At 42.1% G+C, this 22,368-nt stretch overlaps 1 protein-coding gene across 1 annotated transcript in view; it reads right to left on the reverse strand.

Annotated features, from left to right (window-relative positions):
* Window positions 1-21,184, reverse strand: part of LOC135260860 (cadherin-18-like) — a 72,728-nt gene extending 51,544 nt beyond the window's left edge. The window contains exons 1-2 of the mRNA XM_064346506.1: window positions 20,970-21,184; window positions 7,866-8,344 (exon numbers count right to left, since the gene is read on the reverse strand). Of these exons, the coding sequence (XP_064202576.1) occupies window positions 7,866-8,093 (228 nt within the window). The 5' untranslated portion in view covers window positions 8,094-8,344; window positions 20,970-21,184. The remainder of the gene's footprint in view (window positions 1-7,865; window positions 8,345-20,969) is intronic.
* Between the last annotated feature and the right edge of the window lie 1,184 nt (window positions 21,185-22,368).

Raw genomic sequence — 22,368 nt, forward strand, 5'->3', positions numbered from 1 at the left:
TACATGGTCTACAAAACAGGCCACCCCTGGGAAGACCTCAATGTGTTTCGCTTCATTCACTTTTGAAACCTAGAGGACCTTGTCCTTGGTCCCTGCAGGAATACTCCTCAGAAGAGATGGATTTTATTCATGGGAATTGGTGGAGGAAGCTTTAAATGAACTACGAGTGTGATGGACATTCAGATAGCAGCATAAATTCCTTTCTCGGCCACTGAGAAAGGGAAGCAAAAACATTCTAAGTGAAACCCCTACTCAAGTTTTTTTCATGCCATTAAACTTCAGATAACTGCCTTATCCTGTCACTGCACATTCCTTATTTAGTATTATGAATAAAACATTTTGCTGCCTTTATTACAAGGCAGATATTTTGTGCTGAAAACGATGCCAAGGGCATTATTTATTTATTTATTTGCCAGAAAAAAACATTTTTTCAGTCTCAAACCATCTGATAATGCCATTCTAAAAGTTTGAAATCACATTTTTATTATAGCAAACCAAAATGTTCAAAGAAAGCAAATGCAACAGCCCAAAATAGGATAAAATCTTGGAGAGCTTTAACAGGTGACTTAGGTGCATTAACTGTCTTAACTACTGCTTGTTTTTTTTTTTCATAGACTGCATGTTGCCGTTCTCGTTGTTAGTGTTAATCAATTTAACCTTCAGGGTCCAAGTTGAACTATGCGGTTGTTCCCTGCACTTGGACCGGTACTTCTCTCTAGGGGTTTCGTCATACTTGTTCCTGGTTATGGTTATACACTTTGTTGTACGTCGCTCTGGATAAGAGCGTCTGCCAAATGCCTGTAATGTAATGTAATGTAAGACAGTTTGAAATACTGAAAAAAAGGCAAAAAGAGGAATTGCATACCATTTCCAAAATGTTCTCACCAGCTGGTGACATAACTAAAGTATCACCTGCAGGCACAATGTGGACTAACACAGTGTAAAATGTTGTCAACATAGTCATTTTGTCAACAAATGTAGAAACATTTAAAGCAAGTACTGTCAAATGTTGTCAACGTAATGTTGTTTTCACCAGATTTACAGACGTATCTGTCAAATGTTGCCAGTGAAGTAATTTTATCTCCAGCCTTGAGATATTTAAATAAAATATATATCTTGATGTTGCTAAATAATATTTTATTTATTGTGTTGAACACCCTGTTTATCATGCCAGTGTCCATATTTGTGAAGGGATACTTTGTGAAAATTCTCATGTGTTTAGACTGAAAGCACATACACACACGCACACGCACACACACACACACACACAAACACGGGCTGACCGAATTAAGTGAATGATAAGCACTACAAGAAAATGCTATTAGAATTTACATATAAAACAAAACATATAGCTTCAATGTAAATTTCAAAGACAGTGAGTGTGGATTGTTATTTGATGTTTATTTAAAATGAAAAGCCGCATCTACAGGTCTGTCCATATAGCGTGATGAAGTGGAATAACTCAGAAACAAGCAGCTGAATGCTATGGAATTGATGGGATTCCATTCCCTTAATCTTGAGATGCTCGCTGTCAAATCAAGTTGTCAGATGAACACCAGGTTCCATGATGGAGTGATTGACATGTCGTGTTCCGCAACCTAGAGGGAGCGGAAGGCTTTCTTCTCATCTCTGACGGATGGGTGGCTTCTCTAAAGCAACACCCCCTGCCCCCCCACCACCTTTTCATTTCACCTTGACCTTCACCTTGTTCAGGTCTTTCTTTTTTATCAAACATGTCACTGCCACTGCCGTGGATTAGTTCTGCCATGCTGACATGTCCCTATATCGAGGTGACCTTCTCTGTGCAGAGTGCGTAATGCAGGTCTTTCAGACTCTGTAAATGTTACAGAACTCCACATCAGTGCCTCCGTTAGGATCTCATTTTTCTTATTTTCCAATTTATGGTCAAGCTGATAGTCGGACGCAAAGGCATGCAGCTACACATTAATCTAGCGAGCTGATGGAGGTCTAAGGTGATGAGAATTTGTTTATAATCCAGACACTTTATTTCTTCTTTTTCACTCCAGAGGGTAATTTTACTACACAAGCTTCTGTTCTGTACTTTTCTGACCCAAAGGGAGAAAAAAGGCCAATAAAAATAGCTAGGGAGCTCATATTAATGTTGTGGAAACTTGAACATGAACCTAGGGGTTCATTTCTGACTTCCACTGCTGCTACATGCACATTAAGAAAAAATATGTACTTTGTAAATGCTCTCAAATAATAGTGGTATCCTTGCCGTTAGTGAGCACAAGATGATGTCGAGAAATCACATGCAAAATATCAACCAGTGGCTTGTGTGCTGTGATTTCAGACAATATACAAGCTAATGGCTAAAGCTGCACCAACCCAAAGTCATCACAAAGTCAGCCTGCTATTATGTGATGGAATTGGTTAGGATAAAAGAAGTGTGGGGGGGGAGGGGGTTGTGGGTGCACAGAGCCTTTTAATTACCCCAGGAAATAAGAGGGTTGCTTTTGAAATATCATTATATCTCCAACTATTAATCTCCTGTAATCATCAGCAGATTAATGCTGGTCACTCCATGTCCCGTGTCTGCATTAGGACAAAGTAAACCATCGATGACCCCTAAATGAACGCCAACGTGAACCTCGAGAGGACTGATCGGGACCTGACATTATTTAATATGCACGTCCAATTCATTTCCCAACAATAGGTTAGGCCCTCCATAAAGACACGGCAATCTTGTGAGGGTAGCTCAGGCGGCTTACGCGGTCCTCAGCCGTTATCATGCAAATGCTTTAATTAAAGCCGTTGTGGAAAAAAAAACAACAATACAAAACACTTTGAGGAAGAGGGGCTTATGAGAATTGGCGACCCACTCAGCTCAATTTTTCGCCAATTAACAGGGATGACTTAAAAGCAAGTCTTTGTCTGCTCACAAAGTTTATCAAGCTGTCAGACCAATTATTGTCCATAATTACCCCTAGACCATAATACATATTTAAATAAACTTGATTTGCATTGCCATGCTAATACCTCTCATCTGCGATTCAGAAGGTCCAAATTATACACTTATATTTTTGTTAAAACAACAGACTGCAAAATGCTTCCAATTCAAATTCAGGATCAACCTTGTTCCTGAAATTTTTTGGTTTTTTGATTGATAAATGATATTCCACTTTTCGGATGCTTTATCCTGCTGTACTCATCTTTCTCCAGAGTTTGGAATAAGATTCTGGTCATGCCAGAACCGACGGGGTGGGAGTTCCATATAATGACACATAGTTGGTCAGATGCTTGCCAGAGGAGGGAGGATATCAGTTGACAAAGTATGGGTTGGGCAGTGTAGTATTGTAACTAGGGAAATGGGTTTGTAACTGAAGTGGTATGGGTGCACTGCTATTTTACCTTCTGATCAATGTCCTTAACCTGAATTACTCTGCTATGTATCCAGATGTATAAATGGATTGTCTGCATAAAACAAATAGCAAAATGTAATGTATTCCTCATTGTGCAATAGAAAGTCCTCTGGTCAATTGGTTGGCTGCAGTCTGAATGACCCCGTTTCTGTATGACACAGGTGTCAGGCCACTAAGTCAGTGATTGCCTGAAGAACCCACACAACTTGTTCTCAAGGCCTTAATTGGCCACTGATTGGAAGGAAATCATAAATAAGTGCAGACACCGCGGGCCTCCCCGACTTGATTAGCGATCCTGTGGTGCAGATCGGTTGGTGGTCTGCAGGAAAAAAATGCTGTGATGGTTGGTCGTACACATTCCAGATCCCAAGACATGGCAGCATGCTTCCAGAATGATGGAGCACATGTCAGTTATGAGATGAGCAATTTGAGAAATCGCAACTGGATGCCACAATTTATAATGAAACCTTTTTGTATTTTTACCCACCTCTTGCTAACAAGGTAGAATATGCATGAACAATTTTATTCCTCAGAGCAGAAATCCTCTGTTTTTGCTGGGTACCAAGATCATTTATTTTGTTGTCAGTTCTGTGAATATTTATAAAGATGAAAGAAAAACAGATTGTTTGGGGGAAAAAATTGGCTATTCCATGGAACAAATATAGAAATATAAAAACTTAACATACAAAACAATTTCATCAGGAAATAGAAGGCAGAAGAGGGGGGAGAAGGAGAGAGAGATAAAGATAGAGAGGGAAGAGTGAGATCACAAAAGAAGAGAGCGAGCGTTTGTGGTACAAGGTTCGTGCTAGGTTCTATGACGCAGCAGTGCTTTGAATAGTCACCGATAAAGCATCACATTAGCACGGTCGGCTAATGCAGTGCTACAGGGCAAAGGGAGGGGAAACACGCAACATGTGACTGGAATGGCTGAGGGTGCGCGACATCCATGGACTCGACTGTCACACTCTTCTCAGTTCAGATGAGAGGGGACAGCAGAATTTCCTGATACACCAATTAAAATGGCCGTTTATAAAAAGAGCGGATCGTGTTGTGTGCAGGTAGATTTTTTTTTTTGCCCATTAAAGTGTGAAAGTTCAGAAACTGTCAGCAATAGTTTGTCAAATTGGGTTTGTGATACAGAAAATGCATTTATATTGGTACTGTAAATCAAAGGTAGTGACGTATTTTTATTGAATCCAGGCCATGTCTGGATACTAGGCCCCTTAGTTCCCATAGTAAAGGCACATCTTAATGCTACAACATTCAGTCACATTCTTGGGGAAGGCCGTTTCCTGCTTCAGCATTACAATGCCCCCATGCATACAGGGAGGTCCATACAGAAGTGGTTCTGCCAAAAAGATGTGTGGAAGAACTTGACTGGCCTGCACAGAGTCCTGACCTTAACCCCATCCAACACATTTGGGATCAATTGGAAAGCCAACTGCGAACCAGGCCTAATCACCCAATCAGTTTCCAACCTCATTTATGTTCTTTGACTGAATAAAAGCAAATCCCTGCAGCGATGACGCAACATCTAGTTTAAAGCCTTCCCAGAAGGATGGAGGTTGTTATAGCAGCAAAGGATAGACCAAGTCCATATTAACCCTGATAGTTTTGGAATGAGCTGTTGGATGTCAGTTGTCCACATACTTTTGCTTATGTAGTATATTTTATGGCAGTAGCTCCAATGGAGGTGTTGCCCTCTATTTTATATGCAGATGATATCTGCCTGCAAGTAACATACTGTAGCTTGAGTAGAGCTCTACAATCTTTGAAATGTCAAATTCTGTAGCAGGGAATGCAGAGAACAAGCAGAGAAAATGGAACCCAAATTCCAGCATTAAATGCCTGTGTTCACTATGAGGTCCTTGCAGGTTCAGGATTTATATAAGAAGCGGATTAGAACTGGCAAAAGCCTAATTTCACACAGATTGTAAAGTGTGTAAATACATATGAATGCGCAGAATTGCTTGCCAAGACCTTTAGTACATACTGTACAGAAACCGCTGGGACGCTGAAACCCAGGTCTGACGCAGTCCTGCATGCAATCTAAACAATGAGGAATATGACATTATGACCAGTTTGGATGAACAGATTAGCCTGATTCTACCATTAATCTGCATACTTTAGCCTGATCTAACGTAAGCTACATGGCCTTCTCTTTTCAGTTTCTTGTCTGCGTTTCCACGTGATGATGCCGTTGTATCTTGGTTTATCAGCCCACCTCCCATTCTGACAGGATAAAACATGTCCTGCTCCTGATGTAGTGTACAAATAAGGAATGTGCCCATTGGACCGCTGTTCTAGCCAGCCGTGGGTTCCTCGGCGTGTTTTTACCGCCGTAGCGGTCGGCCAGTGACAGGGCCGTTCACCGGCTACTTCACATTCTCTTTAACAGCTGATCCTCATCTCCAATGCCTCACATTAACTGTCTGCGAGTGCACCGCTGTGGGGCTGATTCACAAAACACCGGAGGACCGACTGCTGTGCCGTTGGCAGGCTGCTAGTGGGCACTGCCTGATTGATGGCCCGGTATAGTGTTCAAATTAAAGCATGCCCTATTCTTTAGTGTACAAACAAAACCAGCCGACCAATTATTCTCATAGAAAAAAAAGAGACCACCTCAAATGAGAGAACTGCAATCCTCTGTACCTTTCATAGTTTTAGCATATTTTCTATTAGCCTGCCTCAATGCTTATTGCATCAAAGCAAGTATGTCAATAACTGTAGATTTTTTTATTTGTTATGTTTCAGAATATGAATCATTGCATTGATTGGTTACCTTTGACAAGTTGTACGATTATTCCAGAAAAATATAAAATAAAATCATATTAATGAGCAGAACATATCAGTGGAGCAATCAGCAATGTTCTGAATCTGGCTATTAGTTTTTCTTTCTTTTTTAAATGAACAGATTTCACCAGTACTGTGCCAGACTGCCATTTGACTGAAAAATGATACCACAACTGCAGACGATGCTACAATTCTTGTACATTTGTGCCTCATCATTAATGTGATTTGTATCTTATCCATACAGAGCAATGAATCTGACAGAGGCCCCAACTGTGCCACAGTCGCACAGTCCATCATTGTAATGCAGAAGTAATGCTACTCCCCAAAAACAGATATATAGCTGTAATTCCTTTTTTCCATTAAAAATGAAATTACCTCCACCAACAAAGGCGGGAAACGTCATATATTCTTCTGAGCACAAGCATGAACAAACATATCCTGCCCCATCTTGAGGGGCGAGACTTTTATTTTGCTGAATGTTCAGAGGAAGACACGGATTACTATCTACCTGACATTTTTAAACTGATTTTGTGGTTTAAAAAAAAAAGAAAGAAAAAACCTTTGGGTTGTTGTGGCATCATGCTGTTTCAGTTCCGCAGCTCAGCATGGAAGAAATCAGGAGAAAGACACGGCTTCTTATACAAAAAAAAAAAAAAAACATCAAAAAATTACGACTCGGTGACAAATTCTCGCCGACATTTCCCTCAGATTTGTTTGACAGCGTAGAATATCGTTTTCCATCTGTCTTACAAATTACCTCAAGACCCTCCGCAGTCTCATAAGGAAGCATGGTTACTGAATACCCCCAGGGTGGGGGCTGGGTTGGGAGTGGGGGGCTGTTGGGGACTTGTGGAGGCTCTCCTGGGCTCTTTTCTGTCTCACGTTTGAATTATTTGATTGAAGCCATTGGCTTGGAGAGATCATGTTACTCCAGCAACAGAGGAAATTCCAGGAAAAATCCTCATGACTTAGTTATTGCTATTACGACAACTTTCCCATCCCTGAATGGAAATATTTGTGGATTTTATATGGGTATTTAGATAAAACAGCAACCGTGCTAAGACAATAAGATAAGTAAATAAATTAATAAAAACAGTGTCCTAAACTGGCTTACACGAACTGGCAACCATGCAACAATCTCAGAACCAAGGTAGCTATTGTCTTTGGCTGCTGCATTAATGTGAATCTAAAATGCTGGAAAACAGGGGATTTGCACTCATTTAAATACAGTTCATTCTGCTGTCCAATTTAATGAGCAGAGCTATTCCAGTCATTCTATATTTAGCATGAAAGCTACCTTTAGCAATCCATTGATAGAAAGCACAAAGGGATAATACTTCATGCAAACATAACGTGGATTTCATCCCCCAAGCGGTTTGAAAATTTATGTACAGCAACTGTGCAATCACAAACATCCAGACCCAATATGGCGACAGTACAAGCTGACTATAATGACTGCTCTGCAATTCTAGTTTTCTTACTGAACCAAATGCGCACACACACACACACACACACATTCAGTACATACACATACACAAGCACACACACACAATTGTTTTATTTGCTGTTCCACCTAAGGCTGTGCTTTTGCCCTTAGTACACGTGTACAACATGTATCACGGCATGTAGTGTAGTACTGGCTCCATCACCAAAGGCAAAAAAAAAAAAAATAAAAGTTGACCTTACCTTTCCAACGTACTGGGGGTCCGAACCAAAGTGCTCCTCTAAAACGAAGAACTGATTCCAGATCCAGCCACGTTTGGGCCGATGATGCACCTCCTTCTCCCCATCCGGGAGCTTGGTTTGGTTCCTGCTCAGCTTGTTGGGGCTGTGGTGGGACGAGCCGTGCTCTCCCCGGACCACGCAGAGGCAGAAGAGCAGCGGACAGAGGCAGGAGGAGGCCGTAATCCTCATGGTAGCGCACCCCTGGGCGTTTGAGCGCGAGGGTCCCACGGGGGGGGGGGGGGGGGTTGCGCTGAAAGGCGCTAGATCCTGATCGGGCGGGTCCGAAGAGTTCTGCCAAGGTCCATGGTTTCGCTGGCTAACAGGTAAGCCAAGCTGCGTTTACATTACGGAGTGAGTGACAGCAGGTGAAATAAAAAAGGCAAATGATGTTTCTTGATAGTTTTTACCACAGTCTGTCACACGTGTCCATCTTCCTAGTCCTATGGAACAAAAGAAAAAAAAAAGAAAAAAGAAACACGTCACCACATTATGCTGACAGCCCACAAAATTTCTGATCGTTTCAAAGGCCCCTACTCAGTCCATCCACTGAATAAAATGTGAGCCTTTTTTTAATACAACAATATTGGGTACTCTCATAGATGGAGAAAAGAGAGAATAATCCTCTAGATATGTTCTACAATTTTATTGTTGACATACGGTTACTACTGTACAAAGGGTCAAATTACAGGACGGATTCCACAGCAGTCTTTGCCCAGGTGATCAGGATAAAAGCAGCCATAGTGGGAGAGAAGACATTTCAAGAGGCAGAGGCCATTTTGAAGCTCAATTTTCTCATTTTTTTATGGTTCAAATATAAAGCAAGCTGCTGTGTTTTTGATAATGGGACTGAAAGTAGGATGTCATGTCTGTCTCCTTTACTGTAAATAAATGTGTGTGTGTGTGTGTGTGTGTGTGTGTTTGATATGCAGTTCTTGAGGTTATTTCACACCGTGTAGTAAGTATGACATTGTTGATGAAACAACTGTTGCTGAACAAACTGGCTTGTTTATGAAAATGTTTTTATTTCAGTATGTATTTTTTGATGGGAATACGGTATTCTTGATACACACATTTCAAAGCTGATTTTAAAAATGAATGTACTAAGCCAAGAGTACCAATAAGTTTTATAGGCCTTACAGTTACACTGAGGGAGGGGACATGACAACATCATCCAAAACAGCCCTGGATAATATATTTCACCAGTGAACACTTTGATATTCAGATGCTTCACACCTATACCCTCTGACATCCACTGGAATTGAAAAATACTCTGCAGACATAAATACATACATTCAGCAGCCATACACAAATCCATACTTTCATATTTTGCATTTTCCTGAGGTAAACAAAAAATTTGAGGATAAGAAGTGTGTGCTGTTGACTAAAGTAAAAATTTCACTGTGAATCAGTGCCTAATAATAAAAGCATCTTAGGAGACTTCTGAAGAGGCTTTAAACACAAAATCCCCTTTTCAAGAAGGTATCATCTGAAAACTATTCACAAATACCCATGGCAGTACGAGACATATCTGTCACCCCGTCTGCAGCAGGGGAGAAAAGAGCAAAGGTGCAAAACCTGATAACGGGACGAGAAAAAAAAAAAAAAAAAAACTTTGCAGAGCAGAGGTGCGAAGGCCTAAAAAAAATCTGTATTATATCCAAACTCTTTTTTTTTTTTGTAATACGGATTCAAGCGTAACAACCCAGCACAATTTCAGTCTTCAGAGAGCTGCTCCGCTCATGTGACTTTGTGAGAGATTTTCTGTATTTTGGGGACAGCTATTTCAATCCACCCGTCTCTTAGTCTGCACGCCTGAAGGGAAATTATATAGATAAATAAATCAATTAATTAATCTGCCTGAGCCTACTTGCCATGACTATTCGATAAGAATAAACAATTTTTTAAATGATACATATTTAATGTTTGGCAAAATTGAAATCTGTCTGCTGACATTTATTTTTCTGTCTTCCTATTGAATATACTGGAGCATGGCAGCAATAGGAATTCAAACAGAGGAAAGAAGCGTCGAACTTGAAGCAGGTTATGGGTGCATTGGTTATGGATGTTTTTTTCTTTTTTTCCCCGTTGACCTTTAACTCAAGTCACAGAGAGGAGGATAATAATAAGAAGAGTGCTCTTCTGTATTGGGTTTTTTTGAGGTTCACTCTATTATTCTTATTCTAGTAATGGTGCCTACTTATGGTCCATAAGTCACCGGTCTCTGTCCTAGCAACAGCCTTAATTACTTGATTAGAGACATTGATTGGATGGGGACTGCTGCTCCAGTTGTCAGTGGGCTATTGAAACATCTGTCTTTCAGAGAGACCGTTTAACCGATGTTTTGACTTACTGTGGTCATTAAAGATCCTGTGGCTGTCATCACCAGTGGTAGGCATGCTCCCTGGTGCCCTGCCCAATTTCCAACTCAGGCTGTCTTAATCAGGCTAAATATCCCCCACTTTATTGCTGGCTTAATAAGTGCTATCTTTTCTCATTAGCCGATGCACCCAGAGTGTTCTGCTTGCTGTGTATCACCAGGGTGGGCTCTATACATTAGGGTGATAAGAAGTGAGTTCTGCCCCTTGTGATGGTGTTTCACCTGTGTCATGATAGTATGGGTCATGATGGGTCCCAGCTGTGATTCATTATAGTCATAGTTACCTGTGAAGATCTATGCAGAGATCAAGACCAGGACCAGGAGTAAACACCACCTTATTTTGAGACAAGGTAGGGCATTGCAGATGACAAAAGTTGCAATATTATTCCTTACAGTTGGTGACATAAATTATATTTTCATGGGATCGTACCAAACTGGAAACTGAAGTGAACCTCGAGGACAAATACGTAGAATCCTTATTTGTATGTAACCCTGAGGTCAGGACAGAACCTATTAACACTGGGGTCTCAGCGTCACTTCTTATTGGGTGGATGACAGAGTGAAATTTTATTTTGTTGAATAGCTTCTCCCCCTATATTGAGATTATTGCATGGAAGTGGTAGGAGTAAAATAGTCATTGTTTCACATTGGGGTGGATGTTCTGCCTCAACTCATTTTCCATACGGGGAAAGTAATGACACATCTTCAGGGATTCCATTTGAAGGATTAATTACAGAGTCTTCACATTTATTTTTCCCAATTAACTTTGAATTAAAGGGGGCAGAATTCAGAATTGTGCCCCCTCACTTTAGATAATATTTATATTGCTCTATAGCAGTTGCATGTCATTGTCATTTGGTGTGTGTACATAGACTTGTACCCGTATTTTGTTAATTGCAATTTATACAGCATAGTCTGTAAGTATTTGCGTCATGGTACAATTTTTGTTGTTTTGGCTCAGCACTCCAACACACCGGATTATAAATAAAACTGTGAATATGAGGATACAGTTCAGACTGTCAGCTTTAATTTTAGGGCATTAACAATGATATCAGGTGAACCTTGTAGGATTTATAGCCCTTTTAATACATAGGTGGCCTATTTTGGCACATCGAAAGTAATTGGACAATAGCCTGTTCAGATGTTTCTTGGCCAGTAGTGTGTTTCTGCACCATTAGTTCATGCACAAGGTAGCTAACGCAAGATCAATAGTCAATTCTAGGAATGGGATTTGGATATGAAATATTTTACTCATGTCACAGCAAGAGGACCAAAGAAGTGGGAGTGGCAGAAAAGCAGGCCAAAACAAGGCCGAAAAATCAGAATAAATCAGAGCGATAGCTAGAACATTGGCTGTGTCAAAATCAAGTTTTTGATGCATTGTTCGGATACAAGCATGCGAGTTGTATCCTAATGTTGCGAGCATGCGAGTTCAACAATAGCAAACAACCTGATAGACCATGGAAGCCCATTGTAGGGGAGGACCAAATAATACTCAATTGTGAAGAAGAATGTTACAACTGTCAAACAAGAAAACAAGAACACTCACCAGGATGTAGGCATAGATGTGTCAAAGATTAGTATAAAGACAGCAGCAGCATAACCTCAGAGGTTCATTGCGATATATATATATATACACATTTTTAAAAAAAAATTTTAACTAGAGTTTTGGAACAAATGAGACTAGCATTAACCTATACCAATGTGATGGAAGTGTGGAGAAAGCTACACACTGCTCATGATCCAAATCAATCCCCTCATCTGTGAAACATGGTGGAGGTAGTGTTATGGCTTGGACATGTGTAGCTGCCAATGGAACTGGCTCAATTGGCTTCATTGGTAACATGACTACTGATAGCAACAGCAGGATTAATTCTGAAAATTTTAGAAGCATCTTATCTGTTCAGATCCAACCAAATGCCTCACAACTCATTGGACAGTGCAGTGCGACAATGATCCCAAACATACTGCTCAAGCAACCACGAGGGGTTTTCAGGACCAAAAAGTGGAATGCTCTTGAATGGCCAAGTCAATCACCTGAGCGGAATCCAGCTGAACATGTGTTCCATTTGCTGAAGGTATAAAGCTGCTGAAACAACTAGGAGCTGAAGATGGCTATAGTACAGGTCTGGCAAAGCATCACCAGGGAACATACCCAGCATCTGGTGTTGTCTATGGGCCACAGATTTCAGGCAGTGACCAAATGCAAAGGATTTGCAAAATAAGTACTAAATATGCCCACTTTATATATGGGCTGCAATTCCTACGGGTTTTGCCCAATATACTGTGTATGTGAAATGTATAAATTAAAGCTGACAGTTGGCATTTTTACATTGTATTCATTGTTTAATTTCTAATCCAACGTGCTCGACTACAGAGCGAAAACAACAAAAATATGTCACTGTCTGAATACTTACAGACTGCACTGTATGTAATGGTTTTGTTATGATTATGATTTGTAAATTACTTCATACATAACTGTCCCTCTGACAAACATTTGAAATTTCCTTTCCTTAAACATTCATATGGTAGCAAATGTTTGGAAGGTGTGCGGATGCACGTTTCATGAAAATTCTGGGATTTAACTAGATGATTGTCAATGTGCCTACCATCAAACATGAACAAATGTGTCTAGTCTTGCATACAGTATGAACACTTCCTTGTGTTAGAAAAGGGAGCATTACGCTATATGCAGTAGCAGTTGTTATTTTAACAATACGTGATAGTGAAGGAGCTAATATTAAACCTACAATAGTTTAAAAGCTTTGCTCCCTTATGCTGCTAGGTCATAGCCTGTATGACTATGCATTAAAACATGTTTAATTGATACCATTGGCTATATCATTAACCTAACATCCCCAGGATAACCGTGTAATCAATAAAACCTTTTGTAATATGTTCCTTAATTTCTAAGCGCATGCATTACATAGCTAAATATTTAAAATAAGATAACAATAATTTCCTCTTTGGACGTTGGAGAATGTACTTGCCCCAGGGATAGAGAAAATGGTCTGAGATGAAAACACATTGTGTGTGTGTGTGCGTGTGTCTGTTTAAACACAGCCATTGATAGCCTCGGCATTTGAAAGTGTTAATTTGTTCAGTTTAGACTCAAGTTAATGTATTTGGTTTTGACAATTACTTGTAAGAAATCTACCACAGTGAGGATTCTGTTCCTTTGTCTTGGTTGTATTGCACAGGCAGTGGGGTGCCCTTCTCTGTGTCACAATTTATATATTATTTGGGGATATTGATGGAATTAAAAATGATTAATCTGCGAGGACACTGTGGTTCAAATGACCTTTAAAATGTACCACTTCTCTGAATTCAGTTAGTTTTGTAGACTTTGTCATACTTCACCCTCATGTGGGCACTATAATATTACATGATAATTAATCTCTTAAGTCAAAGGTGTTTTCTTTGAAATGGCATGCTATTTATTCTGCAAATCTCTTTACATTTCTAAGTTGAACAGGACAGAACACTCGTGTATAAGATACAATTACGATCCAGAAAATTATCTTTTAATTCAGCAAATCTAAGCTTTCAGCCTCTGCTTTTTCAATCTAATGGTTCACTGTAAGCAGTAGCCTATACTGTATGCAATTTGATTGATACGTAATGGATTGAGGTTTAAAGGGCATCAGTTTTGAATTAAAAACTCAATTTTCCCTGATTCTGTATTGCTCATAGAAGATCACCATGGCTACAGCTCATTCACGTTATTTTCCCGACAAGATCCATTATTTTAGGGATGGAATAAACTGCCTCTGAACTTTGATATGACACCAGGCCAGTTCTATCTTTACTGATTAAATATGAAAAATAGTATTTTCTTTTCTTTTTTTCAGTAGGAAACTTAAAACCAACAATGCAGTTTGGTGATGTTTTTCTGTAGGAGGCGACACCTTTCGGAAGAAGAGCTTAAGCGTAGACCTTGACTTGCGAGTTTGGGGGGTTTCCTACCCACCCTGTCAAATCACCCCATTCCGCCCTCTCAATCTAACCATCTGTAACCATTTCCCTTTTCATTAGGCTAATTCAGTCCTTCCTGCTTCACCTCACCTAATCCGGGGTGAACACTCTGGGCACAACACCACCAGCGGCCCACTCTTTGATCTCGTTATAAATGACAGCCTCAAAAACGGATCTGAAAAGAGATGAAATGAACCGTGAACCAATGTTGCTAGCTGTTATTTATCAAAATAGGGACCAAACTCCTGCCCACTATTCTTACCCACTATTTTCTTCACATGCCGATGTGGAATAAACATCTTTAAAAATCCAGAAAAAACTCCAGAGCGCTTGACTGGACAGTGGCTCTTGATTATGTTCCTCCATTCGCGTTCCTGGCTCTATTTAGTGAATCAGCAGGGATGTGCAATCTGTGACTCACTGGCCTTCAGGGGTTCCTCTCTCTGTGTGCCGATTGGCTGATGTACAGAACCACCACTTAGATCTTGGAGCCTGAGAGTGTGCTTGCATTCGCAGCACTGTGGTGAATGTTTAGACCCTATTTAGAGCCCAACAGGCATGGAGCAAGCTTGAGTTTGATTATGAGAAATTTGTACCAGAGGAAAAATACTTATTTAATTAATAGTAGTAGAATATTTTCTATTAATTGGTAAACTACTGTAAACGTGATGATTCTTACTTCTTTTAGAGTAATGATAATAAATAAAATAAAATAAAAAATGTTTTAGGGTTGACATCCATGTGAGCATAAGCTCTTGTACCCTAGCGCAAAGAGCTTCCCCTGAGCTACTTCAGTAAATATCCCATATACCCCATAGATATAAAATGCATACCATTCTGGATAAAGGCGTCCGCAGATACCATAAGGAAATGCTAAAATGTGCAGCTATGCACATATACGGCATTCCTCTGGGACTTCACTGTCCAGACTAAAGGACTGAGGCCAAGCGGATAGTCTATGGTTAAGGGAGCTAAACTTGGTCAGAAATGCGCCAGACCTCACAAAACTGCGCGGTGCTTTCTGAGGGAGCAGTGATTTCTCACCTAGTGTCAAAAAAGGAAATGGGTGGGTGGGCTGGGGTGGGAGGACAATGAAGATAAATCCCCCCCCCCAACCAGATTGTGAACCGTGACCCACACAGACAGAGCTCGCAGTCTGTCGTGTCCCATATCTGTGCGGAAAATCAAAAAATGGGAGGACCAGCCGCCTCTCGGTCACGGCCAACGCTCATGCCAGACAGTCAGATGGTCTTCTGTGCTCTCTCCGTCTGGCTTCTGTCTGACATGGGCTACAGCACAGCAGCGTTGGACTTCAATACATAAATGAATAAAATAAATACCATATGACATGAGCCAAGAATTGGATTTGTGATTTGCTCTCTCTCTCTGTATATATATATATATATATATATATATATATATATATATGTATGAAGAAAAGCACACTTTCGACACATACCATTGGAGTAACCTGAAATCACTGGCATGTTCATGGAACCATTTTGAGATTATGCATGCTTTGTGACATGGTTCATTATCCTGCAGGAAGCATATTTGAAAAAGGGTCGACTGTGGCCATAAAGAAATGCACATGGTCAGCAACAATGCTTAGCTATGCTGTGATGTTCAAATGATGCTCAGCTGGTATTAAGGGGCCTAATGCATACCAAGAAAACAGTACCCACACTATTTCCGTCTCCAGCCTGGAGGGTTCCATGGGGTCATGCTGTTTACACCTAATTCTGACCCTACCATGTACATGTTGCAGCAAAAATCCAGATTCGTCAGACCAGGCAATGTTTTTTCCAATTTTCACTCGCCCAATTTTGGCGATCATGTGTCCACTGCGGCCTCATCTTCTGGCGCTTAGCTAACAGGAGTGGAACCAGGCATGGTATTCTGCTGCTGTAGCATATCAAGGTTTTGTGTATTGTGCATTCAGAAATGCCCTTCTGCACATCACTGTTGTAAACAGCTGTTATTTGAGCATGTGTGGCCTTGCTGTTAGCTTGAATGAGTTTGCCCATTCTCCTCTGACTAACTTATGTCACTAACAAGGTGTTTTGGCCCACAGAACTGCTGCTTAGTGAATGCTTTTAGCATCACACCTTTCTCTGTAAACTCTAGAGGCTGTACTGTGTGAAAATCCCTGGAGGGTATCTGTTTCTGAGATGCTGGGACCACCACATCCGGCACCAGCACCATACCACGGCCAAATTCACGTTGATATGTCTTGTCCATTCTGATGTTTGGTCGAACAACAACTAAACCTCTTCACCACATCTACATGCTTCATATATTGATTGCAGCCACATGATTCACTATTTGGAGGAGCAGGCTATTTGTGATAATGAGCAGGTATACATAATAATGTGGCCACTGAGGGCTAGAATTACTTAAAGATTGGAACTGCTACGCAAAGGCAGTTGCTACAAGGTCACAATATCTACATCAATTTGCTAAATGGTCGCAATGGGTCCAATCATTATCACTCGCAGTCAAGAAGATAACTGTTTTTAATACATTTTTACAGATGAAAATAGCTCTGAGAAACAATAAGAAACAGAAGAAAGGGAAAAAATGAATGTTTTAAGAGTACTAAACAATTTCTTTAAGCACAGCATTTCTATAATGTGTGGAACATAAAATTATAAATTAATCATTGACTGGATGATGTACTTGAGTTGTGGGCTGTATGCAGAGAGCTATATTCTCCCTGGACACTCAACTCTCTCATGTTGCTAATGCATTTTCTGATTAATCAGTTCAGATTTGGGGCTGGGAAAGGACAGCTTTAAGTGAGCTCTTATACATTAAAAATGTACAGTATACTGGAGTTATAATGCAGTTTTTGGAAAAAGGGTGTGTATGTACAGTATGTGTGTGCATGTGTGTGTGTGAATGGATGCCTATTGTGTGCATAAGTATGCATAATGTGTCTTCTCTAAGGACATAATCTTAACTGAAACCTACTTTCAGGAAGTACTAGCAAGGTCATAATTCAATTTATCTATATGAGAATGCAGAGAAGTATCTGAGCCAGGCAAAGTGGGGCAGGCTGGTGAGGGATCAAGGTCAAAGTGAATTACCCCCGTAACTGGTTTTTGTCTTAGCCTAAAGAATACAGTCAGTAATGGCCCGGCAATGAACTGGTGCAAGGCAGTCCCAATGAATTATGGGAGAGTCCAAGACACCCGGGGCACAGTCGCTCCAACGGTGAGCGTGTATCTAGCTGCTCGGAGATGTTCAATCTGTGAGGCTTCAAACCCCAAGCCGGCGACACCCTCGGGGGCACTCTAACAGCCTCTGCAAGCTTGGGAGCGAGCAGGCCTCTCCAAATGGAACACTCCATCGTGCCTTTGCACTCAGTTCAGTGTCCCACAATCCCTCAGGTGATGGCTAACCATAAAAGCTACCAATGAATCTGCGCTATTAGCCTAACATGAGAGACCACAGATGAATAGACAATTGAGCCCAAGCCTTTTTGGGCCCTACATTTTATTGTAAGTCGCACACGTGGTTCTAATGGATACTTCTAATGTCTAACATTTCAGACACAAAACTCCTGGAATTGAATGATATGGAATCCAATGCCTATGCAACATGATCTACTGTAGGAACAAACATGAAAAAAACACTTCATATTGCACTGCATGCAACATTATTGTATTCTCTAATCCTTTTTTATTTGTATGGAGCATTGCAATTCATGTGCATGTATATGTACGTCAAACAATGCCATACAAAACATTATTCAACTTTATATTCTTACTCATAATGAGGGTGAAAGTAAAATTCAGCTACATAGAGTGGGGTGAATGTCTTAAACATGCTCAGTAATGTATATCTTTTTTCCCCAAGGACTTGTCTAAAGAGTTCAAATTCTGATGGATTAAGTCACTTACACTGATAGGTTTAACATCTGACTGTGAAAATGATTCCAGTTAATGAGACTGCATCTAATCCACTGTCAGTGCAGCGGTAATTCTCCCAGGGTTCCTGACGGCATGCTTAAGGGTAGAACGGAGCAGAACAGTAGCCAGTCTCGAGATAAAAATGACAGTAAACTGTTCCAGTTTTCTGGCTCTGAATGACCCGTAGCAGAAGCGCCGCTCTTTTTCATGGTTGAGGTGCAGCGGGGCCCGGGCTTGTTAGAATTCAGATGCATGAGACACCAAACAGCAGACATTGTTAATGCACTGCAGACTTTAAACGCATCGAGGGGACGCGGGAGAGAGGAGGTACGGAAAAACACGCTTCCTCCCTCCCTGCAGCTCACTGCTCGAAACAACAGGATTTCTAAAAGCTTTATTTGCACTTAATGTCACTGCCTTCGGAACACATGACAAAACAATTTGACTTCCCCCTTATGAAGAACCATCACTTCTACCAGACTGCAGAACTAAAGTATCTATTTAGTCTTTTTTTTCTGGGGCTGGAGGAAGCTGTCAGAGAAATCGCGACAAGCAGCAACCCCCTCTAGATCACGGGCCGAGCGAGTGGCTCCCACAAAACAACTGCAATACCATGTCTGACCACAAGGCGTTGAGGAAAAAAGTAGAAAAAATAATAATTAACAAAGCCAGATTGTCCTGCATACATAAGAAGGTACAGGCAGTTTGCACATCTGTTAATCTAAGCCTGTCAGGAAATGCAAGCTTACACAGGAACTATGAGCTGTGGGTACGCACACACAAGCACGCACATACAGACACACGCACACAGACACACACACACACACACACACACACACACACACACACACAGACACGCACGCACGCACACACACACGTACACGCGCACATCCACACCCACACAAGACCAGATGCTGTACTCTACCACTTACTGGATCTAACAGGAATCAAAGCTGCTGTACAGGAAACATGCAGAGCACAGAATAAAGACAACCTCCTGCCAGTGGGACAGAGACAAATACGTGCAACCTGAGCAGGGACCAGAGCTGAAGCCTGAACACATTTCTTTATCCGAGTGTGGAAAAGACAGTGTGGCGAGACAAAACTGTTTTAATGAAAAATCAATGCAATGGCAACAAAACCTTGTTCATGTGCTGTGACCAGGTTTGCCGGCGTGTAGAGTTTCTTGTCTGCTTCCAAACATATTGTCTTTGTTTAAGTCAAGTTAGCCTGAATGCAACGTCTGATTCAAATTCAGTGGCTGTCAGCTGTATTATAGTACCTCTTAAAAACACAATACGACTGACCATGGCTTTTCAGGCGCGAGTATAAAGATGTCAGTCTCCATATCGCAGATTCTGATTAAGTGGCTGCAAAGCGTACAGGTGAAAACCCTGCGGATCCTTGGGAGATATGCTGAGCCTTACTCCAAACAGCGCGGCACAAAAAGGTGAGAATAGAACACCTGCCAGTGTACGTATGTCCTCAGCACAAGACCAGACGCCTATTTAATCAGATGCAAGTGCATGCGATTGCACGCTGTCACCTTATCGCTGACTAGGGAAGATGCTTTCATTTACGCCTTACACATTAGACAGTGGCTGGGCTGGGTCTGCCAATAATTCTAGCATTATTGTTTTATTTTTTTTTTTCATTTCTTTTGTACAAAAAAAAACACCTCCCAAGATGCATCGGTAAATATTCCCAGAAATGAAGGCTCAAACAGTTCCATGACATTGAAATAAATATCCCAATAATATCCAGGGCCAGGCTGGAGGGCGGTGGGGGGGGGGGGGGTTGTTTGTTGTTTGGTGGGGTGGGGTTGGTGGGGTGGGGTGGGTGTCTTGGGATAGGGGCTTGGGAATGACATGCATTTGCCACTCTGACACACAGATTGCATTAGGGAGTTAGCACGTTCACCTCCGAGGCAGGACTCCGCAGACCTCTATTGCATGCAACCGCTCATGAAGGCTTTTTTGCGACGGGTGTAATGAAAAGATGAAAAGGTGCAGACTGTGCGCGTCTCAGGGCTGCTCCTCGGAGGCTCCGCTGAGGGCTGGGCTACGAGACTTTGCCGAACGTACCGTTCAGACAACACCCTCGCACGGCACATTAAATATTAAAGCGGGACCACACTTCCGTGCCGTGCGGTAACGCGTTCGGACCGCAACCACCGTGACCGACCGAAAGTGCAGCACCTGCACAAAACCCGAAACTCATTGCCATTTTTCTGCAGCGTTCGAAAAGGCAGTATTCTGTTTTAAAGAAAGAAAAGAAAAAAAGAAGCAAAACAGTTTCCTGACATGTTAAGAACTCTCTGTACCCCATGTGGAAAAGATGCATTCGCATACCAAGGCTGCAGAGACAGCTGGTGGAGGGGACACCACATGCCTTTTCATAAGGAGAAAAAAAAAAGCATCCCGATGCCAGAATGATAAACTCTGCGCGAGCCGTGCATTTTACTCTCGTTTACTTACTTCTTCATTTCTTGTCTTTGCGGAAGCTTAGAGACCGAAGCCCAAGACGGTGCCCTGGCTACAGATGCCTGAAATGGACCGGGCAGGTGCTTGCCCCCCGTACGCGTGTGTCCTGGATGCCCGAGCATGTCGCAGCATGCACACCGCGCTGAGCACCCAGACCGATTCCACACAGAGACGCAAAAGTCTAGCGGAGCGCGGTACGGGGGTAGTGGGGAGGGAGGGGGGGGTCTAGGGGAGAATGAACCCGGAGATCGGAGAAACGCACGCAGCGGCAGAAAAGAAGAGGAAGAAAAGGAAGACGGAGGAAAGAGCGCTTTACCTTGTCTCGCGTGCACTGGCAGACAGTGAGGCATTTGATCTGAGCGGGCTGCTTTCTCCCATAGTCCTCTGTCTCCCCGCGTCTCTCCGCTCACGCCGCTGATCCCAATCCGCTCCTCAGGAGTCCGCTTTCCCAGTCCGCTGGGCTACCGCCGCGCCTGCTGCAGCTCAGGAGGGGAGCTGTGATTGGCCAGCCCCGCGCGCGCACACGCACACACACACTGCAAGTCTGCCCTCCTTGTTTCTCTCTCTCTCTCTTGCACTCCTCTCTCTCTCTCTCTCTCTCTCTATCTCTCTCAGATGCTCTGGGGTGGGCTGCTCTGCTCAGTTTTCATTCCCCTTTCTCTCTTTTACCCTCTGCCTCTTCATTATTTTCACCTTCTACTTTTTTATGCCTCTCCCTATCCCTCTCCCTCAAGCCACACCTTTCCATGTCTCTATATCCTTCTTTCCATCTCTCTCCCTCTTACCCTCTATCTGTCTCTCTCTCTCTCTCTCTTTCGGGAGGAAAGCTAATTAATAATAAGAGCCGGGGAGGGACGGAGCGAGGGCATGTGCGCGATGCGGGGATGAGTAGATGGAGGTGTTAGCCCATCAATTAAGGAAAGGTGGGGGCATTGGCGGGGGAAGAGGGCAGTCACGCGGGCCGGAGGGGCGGGCGGAGGAGAACACGGGGGGACTAAAAACGCACGCTCGTGTGACCTCTCTCCCCTCCCATCTGTCACCCCGCTTCAGCACTCCCTCCCGTCCCTCGTCCCAAGGAAACGGTGATTTATCTCTAAAACTACATTTATTTACGCCCCTCCCCCGAGCGGCCGCCAGCGCCCACGCCGGTCCGCACGTGTCCCGGGTACGCTATGCGCAAAAAAATAAAATAAAATAAAATAAAATGTTACGAGGCGCGCTGATGGCCGTGGCCAATTCGAACGTCGTCGTTTACAGTCGGCCGAGCGATTTATAGTCCGTGAGATGGACCACAGCGCTGATGCAAGCAGGTTTTATCACAGATTTTGTTTATTGCTCTATTTTTCGCTATTTTTCTGTTTTTCTTACACAGTTTTACTCTGGATACTCTCTGCTGAATCTGTGTCCGTTGTGGATGTAAAAATGGTTTCCTGGTATTCAGTTGCTAGACGTCCTTTGCTCATTCATATCAGAGGCCATGAACTGTATAGTGTTCCAAAGTGGTTGCGGTTCCAAGGCTACACGTAATAATTAATTGGCAAACTGTTATTGCTTTACAATAACAGTTGGGGTGTACTCTTATAACCTGACTGGCTTCAGTGCATTTTTACATAGACCATTTGAAACATTTTCACTGTGTAAGTCAATGACATCTGTGAAGGAAATAATAATAAAGTAAACTGTATCCTGGTGATAGTTGCATTATGCTCAGTAAA

The sequence above is a fragment of the Anguilla rostrata genome, chromosome 8 (genome assembly GCF_018555375.3).
Source record: "Anguilla rostrata isolate EN2019 chromosome 8, ASM1855537v3, whole genome shotgun sequence".
In the NCBI taxonomy this organism is placed as follows: domain Eukaryota; kingdom Metazoa; phylum Chordata; class Actinopteri; order Anguilliformes; family Anguillidae; genus Anguilla; species Anguilla rostrata.